The sequence below is a fragment of the Coptis chinensis genome, chromosome 7 (assembly GCF_015680905.1).
Source record: "Coptis chinensis isolate HL-2020 chromosome 7, ASM1568090v1, whole genome shotgun sequence".
Taxonomy (NCBI): domain Eukaryota; kingdom Viridiplantae; phylum Streptophyta; class Magnoliopsida; order Ranunculales; family Ranunculaceae; genus Coptis; species Coptis chinensis.
The window spans coordinates 89,767,830-89,783,598 of NC_141462.1; the positions used below are offsets into that span (position 1 = coordinate 89,767,830).

General features: G+C 36.9%; 2 protein-coding genes across 4 annotated transcripts; one reads left to right on the top strand and one right to left on the bottom strand.

Annotated features, from left to right (window-relative positions):
• Positions 1–347: 347 nt before the first annotated feature.
• On the bottom strand, positions 348–15,380 carry LOC147489830 (factor of DNA methylation 1-like). 3 transcript variants are annotated; one of them, XM_086573474.1, is made up of 8 exons: positions 15,242–15,380; positions 14,907–15,036; positions 14,657–14,823; positions 14,219–14,299; positions 13,888–14,112; positions 13,399–13,596; positions 12,891–13,135; positions 348–1,985 (listed from the first exon to the last, which is right to left on the bottom strand). In XM_086573474.1, exons 2-7 carry the CDS (start codon positions 15,019–15,021, stop codon positions 12,911–12,913), a joined length of 1,011 nt encoding a protein of 336 aa, XP_086429600.1. In that variant the 5' UTR covers positions 15,022–15,036; positions 15,242–15,380; the 3' UTR covers positions 348–1,985; positions 12,891–12,910. The 3 variants fall into 3 exon arrangements, 2 of the variants coding, with proteins under 2 accessions (XP_086429600.1, XP_086429599.1); XR_015202707.1 differs by lacking the exon at positions 348–1,985 and having other exon boundaries at positions 12,631–13,135; positions 13,227–13,596; XM_086573473.1 differs by lacking the exon at positions 348–1,985 and having other exon boundaries at positions 12,631–13,135.
• Positions 2,020–12,395, top strand: LOC147489831 (protein NODULATION SIGNALING PATHWAY 2-like). Its single transcript, XM_086571790.1, has 2 exons — positions 2,020–3,085; positions 10,189–12,395. Exon 2 carries the CDS (start codon positions 10,625–10,627, stop codon positions 12,245–12,247), a length of 1,623 nt encoding a protein of 540 aa, XP_086427916.1. The 5' UTR covers positions 2,020–3,085; positions 10,189–10,624; the 3' UTR covers positions 12,248–12,395.
• Positions 15,381–15,769: the final 389 nt, after the last annotated feature.

Sequence of the window (15,769 nt, forward strand, 5' to 3'; positions counted from 1 at the left end):
TCCACTCATTGAAGAAAAGTTTGTTAGTGCAGTCTATTTGGAAGGGACCTTCTAGTTAATTTGTACGATTAAATCAGGAATATTAGGGACTTACAGTATTGCTAAACAAAACTGAAGATTCTTTGAGAGACCAGAACCAGTGGATTCGACTGGCATACGGTTTTCACATGGCTTGCATTGTGTTTTTGTTGTATCTGGAAAATGTATCTTACATTCTTACATGCATTTTAAATAAGGTAGTCCAATGTATTCTTTCTACAAACTTCACCGTTCCAAGATGATTTGAAGTTCCAATCCTACATCTGATTGTCGAATCTTGTTTATGGGCGATTGGAATGTAGTGACATTGGTAGAGGAGTTATCACTAGAAGAACGTCTCAGTGGGATCTACATGTATGATACAATTGCCATTGAAAGCATGACGAACCATCCTTGTTACAGAATATATGAGTCACTCGAATAAAGTTCTGGAAGGCTATGGATTAAACTTCCTCAGACTGGAGACTGCTGTCTTTAGTTAAGTCCTATAGGTTTAAAACCCTACAGAGAATGAACAAGCAGGTATGTATGATCTGCAAGTGTCGTCTTTAAGTACTTGAATGTTTTAGTTCTATTCAAGTTATAAATGCTTCTCATGACATGAATTAGAACTTAGAAGTACTAGCTAGGTAGCTTACATATGGTGTGCTGGCTCCTGCAAGTAGACGCCTCATTATGAGCTAATCGGATTATAGTGTACACCTTGCAATAAGCAACACTGGAAACACCCCTTTGCCGTCTATTGGGATCAAAAGGATTGCCCACTAAGACGTTAGGTCCTACTTAGGTGCCCTTCTCAAATAATTCGATCTCCCCCGTGAACGTGTGTAAGATCTTGTATTTGGTAAGTGGAAAATGCCTTGTTATGTGCTGCATTCTTCTGTGCAGAAACGATATTCAAAACAGAACCAGAGATACCCATTATGAATTCTAAAATACCCGTTGCTTCATCAAAACCACTGAGTAAGCCTCTTAAGCAGTCCATGATATATGTCTTAACGTCTTGTGGTGATTGAGCTTTTCCATGATCGTTGTTAAACCGTATTCTAATTCATTCTTGGTTTATTTTCATTTTTTTTAATTATAAATATAGAGATCAATTGTTCATGTTCTAGAGGTATAGGTAAACAAGTTTGGCATGTGTCTTCACCAGAAAAGAAAAATGGCTTAGTTATGGACTCGTGGTCGTTACCATCAGAACATGTCCTCGAGGTGCCAAGATATTGGTTTGGCATAGGCAATTCATTAGAAATGTAAATCCTCTTGGCACCCCAAGAAGGTGTGATGCTCATGACCTCAAAAGCAAGTCCTACACTCCTACTCCTACAGTCCTACCTAGGGTGCTTTGCTAGGTAGCTAGAATCAAGTCATCTAAGAAAATCATCGAGTGGCATACTGCTGAGGAAGAAGCCCTTCTTATAATATGGGATGATGAATGAGGTTGTGTATTTGTGTCCAAATTCTATAGCTCGTCTCTTGTTTGAGCTTTACATGATCTTTGATCTGGATCAAATGATCATCATACCTGTTTTATGAAAACAAACTAAAATGAAATCCCAAACTCTGGACTTCAAGCCAAGGAAAGAACCATAATAAAAGTCAGAGCGAAAACCAATCAATCATCGTTCAAACCTTTGGGGGCCATATGCGCAAATTAACGTTAACTTTGTGAGTTTAATTTAGTATTATAAATTTCTAACAACAACATAAGACAGATATAGGCTGGTAGAGTCCTACACACTTCAACTTCTACCTGTCAGCATGTTATTTTTGTAATATCCATTCTGCGATTCCGAAATTTCTCACCCAAAGTACAATACAATTGCTTTTGATTCAGCAGGTTCTTGCAAATTAATTGGATAGTGACTGATTTCCACCTTCTATCGCACAATCCTTTGATTGGATAGTGACTGTTTCCACCTTCTATCGCACAATCCTTGCAAACTCTGGTCATTTATTAAAGGGAGGGTTTCACGGACATATATTTGAAAAACACATAAACAAACTCAAACTCGTTACAAGTTTTTTTAATTAGCCAAAATCGTTACAAATATAGTATCAAAAATGATGAAAATGATCTGTCCACAATTAGCCAATTTTTTTTAATTTGTTGATGACATTAGATGGGGTTACAAGTTTCGGATTTGAATAATTTTTTGTGATAATGTTTTAAGTAGTTGAAAGATCATATTTATAAAAAAAAAATTAGCCAAATCTAAAACTTAGAAATGTCTTAAAAATTATGAATTTATTTAGGTGTTTTTCTAATATATATCCCTATAACCCCTCCCTTTATTAAATTGTTTCTATTTTGTCTAACACTGTTGAAAAGTTAGTATCTAGACAATTTTGATGGTGTGCAATGATGATGCATATGACTCCCGCATTTGAGTTCTTTTTAATCAATTGTACCACAATTCATTCTAATGTTTTCCTCCCATATTTGCTGAACTGCTATATTTTTAGAACTTCCTGATTGGATACATCAATCTGTGACGTTCTTTGTAATATGGTTACTACATAAATACCTACTGTATAGAGGCAGAATGTTATTCATAAAACATAACCAAGTGATCAACTCAAAATCTGGCCTATAATATTTTGATTGGGTGTTTGTGTGTGTAGGGGGGGGGGGGATGATCCAGTACTCCAAACCTACTCAACTAAAATAACCAAACACAGATATTTGATATTTCACATTCTTGACAAAACGTTCAAAGAAAACCCATTCAAAGAATTTAGTTTCTAGCTGAAACACAATTCAGCGAACCAAACACAGCCGTAATGCTGACACAGCAAACTTCCATCTACTATATTTACACTGGATCTTTTCTTATTAATCTAATTGTTTGTGGCTGGTCACTTGGAAGCTACAAAACCCGACTCAAACATGCCATCATTCTGGTCATCAACAATGACCAGTTGAAAGTGAGCATTGACATTGCAAGCTTAATATTAAACCATGAAAATAGACTTTAAGTTAAAGATATAGTATATTCACAAAATGCTTGTTAACTTATATGCTTGCCTTTTCTCTGACCATTATGTTAGAACTTTTCTCTTTAATGTGTACCTACATAGATCATACACATTACACAATTGTTAATTGTCGAACTACGTCTGAGTGACATTGAGAAGACTCACTAAACTGTGATCTTAAAGTAACATGACTGAGTCATTTACATGTCTCAAACCACACATGTCAAGTCATGACACGTGTATAAAGTGAGTATGGGCTTAACGATATGTGCAGATACTTTTTGGGCTTAAAGTATTTTATTATCGTGATGGTATAATAGAATACACCCATAATATATAAGTTGAGGTCCCCACCCCAAACCCTATTCTCGATTCTCATAAGTTTTCCATCCACCGTGAGATAACATGAAGGGTTTTGGAGTGAAAAACAACAACGTTCATTTCTTTTTTATAGGACTTCTTGATCGATGTGTATGGCTTCGGGTATGTCCTATTATTATTTGGTTTTCTTTATTGATTGACATGTATTACGGGTATTGGAGAAATCCTCACAATTGGTATCAGTCGCCTAGATGTTAATCATGAAGAAAACATACAGTTTAATTTAATTACTGTGTAACATTGAGTAAAAATCGAATTTTTTTTCGGTTAAGTTTGCGAAATATATTTTTTTTCGTTTTTTATCGGATCACCGAATCTGTTCCGGTAAAAGGTTTTCATAGGGTCGCAACTTCGTTATCCAAGAATCATGTTCATAAGGTGGATGATGGATTTCGATTAATATACCTTTGATTCGTTGCCGCTAATCCGTTAAAAACTCGTTTTTTCTCGACTTTAAATCCATAGATCTTTGTAATCTATCTTTGGATTGTGCTGAAATTTGGTGGGTAGGGTCGTACTAAACTCTAGATTACATCTGTACGGTTGGATTTGTGTTTGCATCATCTGGTTGTGGCGTTCAGAGGTGGCAGTAAGGTTGCCGAAGCATCAAGGGTTTGTTTTACATTACTGCTTCAGACTCGAGGAAGGTGACGATGAGTTGTCCTTGAGTCAACTCGTCAATCCCAAATTTTGAGTTTTAAAACCGATCCAAAATTTTGAGTTTTAAAACTGATCCAAAATTTTGAGTTTTAAAACCGATCCAAACACAAATTTTTTTTTGGGCCTTTTTGTTTTATATTAAAGCCCACTAAAAGAGATTGTGTTTTATTAAAGTCTGCCCCATAGCCCAAAGTCCATCTCGACCCATAAACTATATTAGGCTTGGGTCTGACCCATGTATGCCAAGTCTGACTTTTGAAAACAAAGTTTGACTTGTGCTGACCGGGTCCTACTCATCTGCTGAATGGACTGGTTTGACCCGGTTTTGGGCCTATTTGGTATTTTTGGGCCCAATTACCTTATTTCAGTTGTATATAACTCAATTTAAGTCCGTTTTGGGCGGTTGAATAGTCAAATCGAAGAGTTTTTCGAGCCCAATAAAGTAGGCGAACTTAAATTTCAGTTTGATCATGTTTGGATTTCTTAAGTTTGCTATTGGAATTTTCTTTTCTACTATTATCATGTTAATTAATAGAATTGAATAATAGCATGTTCCAAACATTTGAAAATTAGCAATCTAAACCATGAAATTTGGGTAAGTTCAGCGTGATACGCTGCCTAAGTGGCCTCTTTCATGGAAAATTTATTTGGGTTTAATGGTAAAGTTGATTAGATTGTATATGGTTGCGTCTTAATCCATGCCGGTAATAATAATCGGCCCAAAGGAAGTTTATTACTTTGGCCTGATTAGTGACGGTATAAGGTAATTAATATATGTAAAATAATTTTAGGAGTTACTTATGCATTCAATAGTCGGCCCTAAGGAAGACTTATTGTTTGGCCAAGCCTAACTTTGTTTTACATATGTCGATTAGCCTTATGTGTTTAGGAAAACCACTTACACGTTAAATGCTTGTCCAAAGACTTGAATTATAACGTGTGTTAGGTTTCTCATTAAGGCCCCCTACTAAAGTTTTATAAATGTTTTTCTTTCTTGTCATTTGTCTATTTGATTATTATTTTTCATTTAGACTAATGAATGCATGATAATATTACAGACTTATTATTGTCTATGCATTAAAAAAAATGGCATATGTATTAATGTGAGTTATCTTTTGTATCATGTTCAGTGAATGCATCTTCTATATCCGCCAATTTAACTAGTATTCCAGTTCTTCTTGGTTCCAACTTTACAAAATGGAAAGAGCATGTTCTAATCGTTCTTGGATGTATGGATTTGGATTATGCATTACGTGTTGATGAGCCCGCTAACCTTAAGGTGATAGTGGAGTGATGAAAAGGCTACCTCTGAAAAGTGGGGAGCTCCAATCGCCTTTAGTCTTAGTATAATGAAGCACTCTATTTCTGAAACTTTTAGGTGGTGCAATGCCTAAGGAAGAAAATGCCAAGAAATTCCTAAGCCAAGTTTCGTGACCCGATTTGTTGCATCGGAAAAGGTGGAGGCAAGTACGCTTCTTAGCAAACTTGTCACCATGCGGTATACTGGCAAAGGAAATGTTAGAGAGTACATTATGGAAATATCTAATCTTGTTGCCAAAATGAGGGCACTAAAGTTGGAGTTCTCTGATGATCTCCTTGTGCACCTCATTCTTATTTCTCTTCTCAAGACAATTTGGTCCCTTTAAGATCAATTATAATACTCAAAGGGAGAAATGGACTCTTAATGAGCTCATTGCTCAGTGTGTGCAAGAAGAGGAAAGGCTGAAACAAGAGAAGACAGAAAGTGCTCACTTGGCCACTTCCTCTATTGGCAATTCAGGCACTAAGAAAAGAAAATGGAATAATAAGGGTAAAGGAACTGTAGATAATGTGACACCGGGGTGAATGCGAAAGATAAACGGTGTTCAGGGCTACTTTTACATTACTTTTGTAAGAAACCCGCAGTCACATTAAGAAAGAATGTCCAAAGTATATAAAGTGGAAAGCAAAAGCAAGCGGGTAATGAATTTAGTTTTGTTTGTTCGAATTAAATCTTGCGGAAGTACCTTCTAATTCTTGGTGGATAGATACGGAGCAACTATTCACATTAGTGTTTCCATCTTGAGGGGTTGTCTAAGGAGCCATAAGCCAGTGATACCGAAAGGTTCATTTACATGGGTGATGGCAATAAGGCATGTGTTGAGGCCATTGGAGTCTTTAGATTAAAATTAGAGTCTGGTTTTTATTTGGATTTAGATGAGACTTGTTTATGTACCGTCTTTTAGCGGGAATTTAATTTCTTTTTCTGTTTGGACAAATCCGGTTATACTTGTTCAGTTGGAAAAGGAATATTTAGTCTCTTTCAAAATTCAAATCTTATCGTATTGTGCTCTTTGATTGATAATCTATACAAGTTAGACTTGGATGCCTCTCACTTAAGGTTAAATGAAACTTTGCATGTTAATAACTATGGTACTAAGCGTAGATTAATTAATGAGAACTCCTCTACATTGTGGCACAAGCGTTTGGGTCATATCTCTAAACAGAGAATTGAAAGGCTTGTGTCAAATGGAGTTCTTGGTGCCCTTGATTTTTCAGACTTTAAAGTTTGTATTGAATGTATAAAGGGTAAACAAACAAATATAAGGAAGTTTGGTGCCGTGAGGAGTTCAAGTGTCTTAGACTTGATATATACCGATATTTGTGGTCCATTTCCACGGCTTCTTGGAATGGTCAACGGTATTTTATCACGTTCTGGATGACTATTCTCGTTATGGGTATCTATACTTAATTCATGAAAAATCACAGTCCTTTGGATGTATTTAAGGCCTATAAAGTGAAGTTGAAAATCAACATTCTAAGAAAATTAAAGCTATCGATCGGACCGTGGTGGTGAATACTATGGTAGGTATGATGGAAAAGGCCAACATCCGGGACCATTTGCAAGATACTTGGAGGAATGTGGCATCGTTCCTCAATACACCATGCCGGGGACTCCACGCCAAAATGGTGTATCCGAGACTTAAATCGGACTCTAAAGGACATGGTTAGGAGTATGATTTGTCATTCTACCTTACCAGAGTCTCTTTGGGGTGAAGCCTTAAAGACTGCAGTATATATCCTTAACCGAGTACCTAGTAAAGCAGTAACTAAAACCCCATATGAATTATGGACTGGAAAGAAACCCAGTATAAGGCATTTACATATTTGGGGTTGTCGGTGAGGCTAGCCATATAGGCCTAATGAAAGAAAAACGGACTCAAGAACGGTTAGTTGCTACTTTATTGGTTATTCGGAAAGGTCAAGGGGTTTCAAGTTTTATTGCCCCTCTTCCAATACCCTAATTGAGACGGATAATGCCAAATTTATTGAGGATGTTGAGGATAGTGGGAGCACACAACAACGGAATATTGCTTTTGAAGAAGAGCGTGTTGATATTCCTTTAATGGATATCCACGAGAGATGAGTTGATCACACCTGTCATTAGGCAGAGGATGCGGTTGTAGATCAACTAAATATTCCGAGTTGGCCCCCTCGCTATTATAGAAGAACCTCAACAAATTCAATTGGAAGTGCCAATAAGGAGATCAACTAGGGAGCCGGAGAGCGACTATTAATTGAGATGAATATATAGTCTATCTCCAAGAGCATGAGTTTGATATAGGAATGGAAAATGATCCTACTACTTTCATTCAAGCCAAACAAAGTGCTCACTTCTTAGATTGGATGAATGCCATGATAGAGGAGTTAAAGTCTATGAAAGACAATGACGTTTGGGATCTTGTCGAGTTGCCTAATGGAGTCAAACCCATTGCTAACAAATGGATTTTCAAAACCAAAAGAGACTCAAAAGGTAGCATTGACAGATATAAAGCACGTTTTGTTGCAAAAGGCTTTACTCAAAAGGCAGGCATTGACTATAAAGAGACTTTCTCTCCAGTTTCATCGAAAGACTCTTTTAGACTTATTATGGCACTTGTAGCTCATTATGATTTAGAGTTACACCAGATGGATGTTAAGGCGCCTTTTCCTCAATGTGACATTCAGGAGACTATCTATATGAGGCAACCTCATGGTTTTGAGTCCAAAGGCTCTGAACATTTGGTTTGTAAATTAAAGAAATCCATCTATGGCTTAAAGCAGGCATCTCGTCAGTGGTATTTAAAGTTTGATCACATCATTTCCTCTTTTGGTTTTAAGGAAAATGATGTGGATCAATGTGTTTATCACAAGATCAGTGGGAGTAAATTTATTTTTCTAGTGCTATATGTTGATGACATCCTATTAGCGAGCAGTGACATAGGCCTTTTGCATGAAACCAAGCGATTTCTTTCAAGGAATTTTGAGATGAAAGATCTTGGTGAAGCATCTTTTGTGCTAGGCATTGAAATTCATCGTGATAGATCACATTGGCATTCTAGCCTTATCACAAAAGGCTTATGTTGAAAGGGTGCTAAGTAGGTTTGGCATGCAAAACTGTGCACTAGGTGATGCCCCATTGCTAAGGGTGATAAATTGAGTTTGCTTCAATGTCCAAAGAACGATTTAGAGAAAGAACAAATGCAAGATATTCCTTATGCATCAATAGTAGGGAGTCTTATGTATGCTCAAGTTTGTACGCGTCCAGATATTGCGTACGTAGTTGGAATGCTAGGCAGATACTTAAGTAATCCAGGAATGGATCATTGGAAAGCGGCTAAAAAGGTGATGCGGTATTTGCAAAGGACAAAAGATTTTATGCTCACATACCGAAAAACCGATCATTTTGAGTTGATTGGGTATTCGGATTCAGATTTTGCTGGTTGCTTGGATAGTAGAAAATCCACGTCTGGTTATGTTTTCATGTTAATTTGGAGGTGTCTTTGTATCATGGAAAAGTGTCAAACAAACACTAATAGCCTCCTCCACTATGGAAGCAGAATTTATTGCTTGTTTTGAAGCATCAAATCAAGTAAAGTGGTATAGAAATTTCACTTCTGGGCTTCATGCAATGGGTTTCATTGAGAAACCATTAACGGTTTATTATGATAATAAAGCCCATGAACTTTATTCCAAAACAACAAGAGTTCGTCAAAGTCTAGGCACATTGACATCAAGTTTCTTGTCGCGGAAAGAGAGGGTTAAAGATCATCATATGACAATTGAGTATGTTAATACAAATCTCCAGATAGCTGATCCGCTAACTAAGGGCTTACCACCTAAGGCATTTAAGGAGCATGTAGCTCGTATGGGGGTGGTTAGTCCTTCTGATGTTTCCTTTTAGTGGGAGTTTGTATTAATTTTTTGTTTACTATTGATGATTATTTTTTGAAATAAAGTTATCTACTTATTCATTTATGGTTGCGCATATAAAGTTTGATTAAATAGAATAAAGAAATCATTATAAATCATAAGGTTGGACCGGTTGAAAATGAACATGTTAGGGATCACATTACATGTTATTTTCATGCTACACATCCATACTTAATCTATGTCGTTGGAGATATTAGTATTGTGACCACGGATGGGTCTAGTCATGCTAAATGTGGCAAAGGTCATTTGTGATCCTATATTTTTATTTTCAATGGACCGATTGTGTTTTTGAGGCGCCACTCATTATTTCGACAATAAAATTTAGAGCTCTTAAGGTCAACATTGTTTAATATCGGGTTATGACCTATGTGGTACAAGTGGGAGATTGTTAGAACTTTTCTCTTTAAGGTGTACCTACATAGATCATACACATTACACAATTGTTAATTGTCTAACTACGCCCGAAAGTGACATTGAGAAGACTCACTAAACCGTGATCTTAAAGTAACATGACCGAAGTCATTTACATGTCTCAAAACCACACGCGTGTCAAGTCATGACACGCGTGTATAAAGTGAGTATGGACTTAACGATATGTGCAGGATACTTTTTGGGCTTAAAAGCGTATTTTATTATCGTGATGGGCTATAATGAAATACACCCATAATATATAAGTTGAGGTCCCCACCCCAAACCCTATTCTCGATTCTCATAAGTTTTCCATCCATGTGCATTGAGAACACAAGAAGGGTTTTGGAGTGGAAGACAACAACGTTCCACTGCTGCTTATAGGACTTGCTTGATCAACGCTATGGCTTCAGGTATGTCCTATTATTATTTGGTTTTCTTTATTGATTGACATGTATTCTGGGTATTGGAGAAATCCTCACACATTAGACATGCAAATAATTTGTTGTTAATGTCGTCGTTTAAGGGTAAGTTTCCCAAGAGAAGGATGGTAAATCACTTTGAAAGAGACATATATAGTTATCTAAAGAAAAAAAGAAGGGAAGAAAGAAAGAAACTTAAGATTTCAGAACCTATGAAGAAACTGCCAAGGAGGAATGACGCTTCAGGTTGTAACTGTACGATGAAAACTATATGGAGAAAGTCTATTGGAAATTTGGAATAAATGGGCAGCAATTACGCGGTAAAAACAGTATGGAGAATATCCATTGGAAGAAACAAGCAGTAATTATCTTCTTTACGTCGTTTTCCCTGTAAACTCCTGGCCTTGTCTCCTGAATGCACATCTTGACTTGTATAAATCTCCACTACCCTGTTACCAAACCTCCAAAATAAGTCTTCTTCTTATTCTTCTCCGAAACAAAGCATGCAATCTCAAATGCACCTTCTTCATCACTCATGGACATGCTACAACATCATAAACCCATCTGCTGATGAATCTTTTCTAAACGGCCATCTAGACATGGATTTCAACATGGGTGAATGTGATTTCTCTTCTTCAGTTCCAGTCACTGAGGAATCATACGACATATCTCCTGTCTCTCCCTTATTGACCATATGCCCTGCTAGCTTTCTTGATTTTCCAACTTATGGCGACTATTTACATGCCATCTCCCTAATTGAAAATTCAGCAGAGTTGAAAGAGTTGGGTTTGTCCAGTGATACCTTACTGAGTGGTGAGGTTGATGATTTTTCTCCACGTGTCGAATGTTGTGAGAGTGACTTTCTTTCAGCAGATAATTCTACTAAAGAAAAAGGTGAAGATTGTCTTATCCCATCAAGTGACGTGAAGTCAACTGATATGTCTGTGGGGTCATCATTAATCCAACGGTCACTTATCTTGCCAAGGGAAGACATGGAAATTGATAACCAATTGGTTCTTCCTCATCTTCTGAAGGCATATGGAGATGCAATGGAAAATGAACAGGCAGAGCTGGTAGAAATGATATTGAAATGCATAAAAGGAAAAGTTAGTCCAGCAGGGGAAACAGTAGATGAACGTCTTGCATATTACTTGTTCCAGTCCCGGGACAATCAAGATGATTTTTTACTTCAAGAATCAACAAAAAACTATGAGGTAGCATTCAGGGCCTTCTACCAAATTTTTCCATACGGAAAATTTGCCCATCTCACTGCAAATTTGGCAATACTTGAAGCCATGCCTCCAGATGCAGAGACTATTCACATTGTCAATTTTGACATGTCTGAAGGTGTTCAGTGGCCTCCCTTAATTGAGGCTATGGGACAGCGAAGAACACTACGGTTGACATCAATTAAATGGAAGGATGAGGACTTCGATTGTGTACTTCCCAATTGGAGGTTTGAGGATACAAAGAAGAGGCTCTATGATTATGCAAAATCTTTTGGCGTGATGTTGCAGGTTGATGAAATGAGCATAGAAGAGCTAGTTACTGACCATATGAACAGAATGAGAAGAGATGACGGAAGAGAATGGATGGCCTTTAACTGCATGTTGGGGCTCCCACACATGAGAATAGGCAGAAATAGAAGAAACGTAATGGAGTTCATCGATATAGCTAAAGTGTTAATCAGAAGATCGACTAAAAGAGGTATTATAACTTTTGGTGATGGAGATCATCTAGAGGAGAAAAAGATAAATTGCAGCAGATTCGGATCATTCTTCAATAACCACATAATTCACTTCCATGCTTTGTTTGAATCTATGGACTGGCATTTTCCTTCGCAACTTCGAGAAGCAAGGATAGCACTGGATTGTCTCTTTGTAGCACCATGTGTCTCTTCTCATGCTTGCCTTCAGAAGTGGAGTAACAGTAGGGAAAGTTTTGCTCTTCCCTCTGGATGTGGAGTAGAGGGTTGGAGATTGAGTAGACAAAATCTAGCTCAGGCTAAAGAACTAGTGAAAGAAGGGCAAGGTTCGTACAAGGTATGTCTTGAAGGACAGAATGGTAATGAGATGGCCTTGGAATGGAATGGGACTCCGTTAGTGAGAGTTTCTACATGGAGATAAGGAACACAGGGGCCTCTAGAAATTAAAAATTTTATCGATAACACAATACTTGTGAATACATTTATTATAAGCTGGATTAATTGAAAGTGTTAACTTGTAGTTCTGGAATGCAAATGCTAGATCCAAATAGCAAAGTTTTTTTTTTAGAGATGGACCTAGTAAATCAATCATGTGTATGTGTCAATGCACAGAACCCTGTTATCCAATTAAAAAAAAAAGGGTTAACTAGTATTACCCACCCCACCCCACCCACCCCCCAAGATGAGCCAATTAGGATTTCCACATCCCCACCAGATGGGATATTAGGGTCTCCCCCAATAGACTTTTTTTTTGTGTATTTGGGGGGGAGACCCTACAACCACCAAGAAGTAAAAAAGAAAATGAAAAAGAGAACTTCACGCAGAGAAACCATTATACGAAGTCACGCACCTTCCATACACATCTTCATTAGGGACAATGGGACATGACTCTGCACCAATGATGTATTTTTAACGAGTTAAACCTTCATCCGCTATGTTTTCAGTACAAAATCACTGCATACACTTCGGATCGTAAGGGGCCTATATATGGTTTTTATGAAGTTTGAATAGACCAGAAACTCAACTGCAAAGCTTCAAATCCTTAAGAGGACAATGCACTCTACCTTGATGTAAGATTTAGGGGTTAATTGTGCCTCTGTTTCTTCCATTTGTTTGATATAAACTTGATTCCCTCTTTCAGTGTTGCCCTTCTTCCCTCTTCAAAGTTCCATAGCTCCGGTATTGCATACCTTCCACTGGGATTGTACTCATTCATCTCCAATAAGGCTGTTGCAACCGCATTGTACACCTTGCTGCCTAATTCATTCTTAAGGTCTTTCAAATTTGATTCCTTGTCATCTACTATATCCTGCATCACATATAAACTTCGTACATTAATATTATTATGCTTAGTCATACAGACGAAGATTAAAGCAACTTTAAGAGTAGTTTAAACTTGCCAGTTGCCACAGAGACCATAAAGAAGCAAAAACTTCTAGTTAAAGAGCAAACATACGCCCTTTGTGTAGATAAAGAAGAGGAAAGGGAGGGGATAGTTGCAAACACTGGAAGTTCTATCAGTAACATATATAACAGAGAGGTTCAAAAGAACTGTGGAATATTAAACTTAACCATGCCACTAGCTCTTTTAAAAGGATGCCACTCTGGATTCTTTAGGTAATCATTCCACAATGACCAAAACTCATATGCTTTCACATCTGCTTCTTCAGAACAATATTTACGCTGGCATGCATCTTGGAATGGTTTGATGTCAAGCTCTCCCATTCTTTTTACTCCGAAAAAAGCTTGACGAGAAGTGTCATTCAAGGCCTGCAGGAAAAGAAATATTGTAGGTTGAATTCAATGCAACAAGATGATACAGAATCTTAAAAAAAAAATAATGGGGATAAAGCTATCCTAATCTGCAGAACTGTCAAGAGTGGTCTCAGGAAAATGGTGTTGACACATGGACACATGGAAAAAATTTGTTTTTCGATAACTTCCATAGGATTAGGAAGAAATATTTGGTATGGCAAGTCACAGGATAGTGTTGACAAACATGATATCTTCAATAAGTGGGTATAGTCCAGCAGGGAAAAATTATTATAAGAACTCACTTACATCCATCAATTCCTTGCGAGCCTCCTGCAGCTCATCATTGCTCCTTCTCTCCTTGACTATAAGCATTCTATTCAAGGAGTCTAGGTCTTCCATGTCACTTTCCTTCTCTTTCGACATTTCAGTCATTTCCATCATCCGCTTATTCATATCCAGTTCCAACACTTTCTTTTCATCTAAATTTTTTTCTAATAGAATTATTCTCTTATGAAGAATCTCCTTCTCCCACTGGTATGAAAAACCATGAAAGAGTGACGATATCAGATATCGACTCAGAAAAGAACAAGCATATTCAAATGATGTTTGGTATAGGCTAAATTAACACGTAAATTACCACTTGAACTTCAAGAAGCTTCATTACATGTTCGTTGGTTCTTGCTTGTTCCATCGTTGGCATTTGAAGCAGATCATTGTTCTAAAAGAATCACGAAAGTAGAATAATCAAACATCTGTCCAAAACAAGTCTGTTATCACAAAAGAACTTTTCTCGACCTCAATAATCTCAAACTCTCAATATTGGAGTCAAGTGAGACCTATTGTTGTATGGTGGGTGTGCCCGACCCCTTGTGCTTGTGAATATAAACTCAAATGTTAAGTATCTGCCAAAAGAACAGTTGTAAACTTGCAACAATTTTAGACTTTTAGTGATTGTGGATAAGTAATATAGATATTTCAAGTGCTCTAAAAAAAAGTTCACTCCATAAATTTTAAGGTAAGTAATCAATAATCACTAACCATTATGATATGAACATGTATATAGAAGTAATAATACCTCATTCCTGTCATCTAAAACTTTCCTTCTCTTGCCGCCACTTTGCGACTCACACTTCTCCAGCATAATCTCTTTTTTATAAGATTCCAAATTCAACATACATTTTTCAAGCTCATGAAAATTCTTCTGGATATGATCCTTTGCCATCAAATGCATCTTCCTCATCTCTGGTAAATGAAAACAAACAAATCGCACAAGGCTTCCATTTCAAATACCAACACATAAATAAATAAAAGGGTACTCGCATTACCTTCATTACAAGCAAGAGTGAGCTTTTCTTTCTCTTCTAACAAACTTTGCAAATTCAAAGAATTCTCTTCAAATTTATGCTTCATTTCTTCCAAGCGCTTTTCCATTGGCTCCATATTCGATCAGGTTTCCTGGGCATTTCCAGCCTCAGTATCATTTAATATGGTTTTTAAAAAGACCTACACTGTAATTGAATAAGTTTTCAAGACTCCTATATACACACGGTGTGACCAATTGAATAAATTGGATATGAAATATTGATTTGTATGTAATATTATTTTATATAATACAATGAAAGAAATATAGTTAACTGATAATTTGGGGAAATCAATCTACCTTAGAAATGAGAGCCAGATCAGTTCATCTTTTTCAAGAGATAAAATAGTGACGAGAGCTGCAAATCAAGGTCTGAATCGCCAACAAAATTGTAACTGAGGTTACGCGCCTTTTGAATGATGAGCGCCTTTAAATAGACTTTCTGCGTACAAATATCGCGACATATGCCGACATATGAGAAATCGGCATATATATTTAAATTGTTTTTTTTTTTGGAAAAGATGCCGGGATTTTATAGGTCTCCATATGTATTATAACCTTTCATAAGTTAACATTACATCATCCTCTACTATAGAATTCAACTTGATACATAAAGGAGGAATAAAAACAACAGGTTCCATATTTTCGCCTAACGAGAGTTTTGCAAGGTGATCTGCAGCTCTATTTTCTTCTCTAAATACATGGATCAAAAGGACACCAACCAAGGAAAGCATAAGTCTTCTAATGGTAGCCACCAGATTTCAGCACTGCCATGGTGAAGTCTCGATATCTTTAAAAATTTGGATAGCTCTTAGTGAGTCAGATGCC

What these genes read in the sequence shown, in the direction of transcription:
- LOC147489831 (XM_086571790.1), top strand. Translation starts at nt 10,625, where the DNA reads ATGCAATCTCAAATGCACCTTCTTCATCACTCATGGACATGCTACAAC.
- LOC147489830 (XM_086573474.1), bottom strand. Translation starts at nt 15,021, where the DNA reads ATGGAGCCAATGGAAAAGCGCTTGGAAGAAATGAAGCATAAATTTGAA. An exon ending in TTTTAGATGACAGGAATGAG is followed by an intron (nt 14,300 to 14,656) that starts GTATTATTACTT and finishes TGATTCTTTTAG; the next exon opens with AACAATGATCTGCTTCAAAT. An exon ending in AGCTTCTTGAAGTTCAAGTG is followed by an intron (nt 14,113 to 14,218) that starts GTAATTTACGTG and finishes TTTTCATACCAG; the next exon opens with TGGGAGAAGGAGATTCTTCA.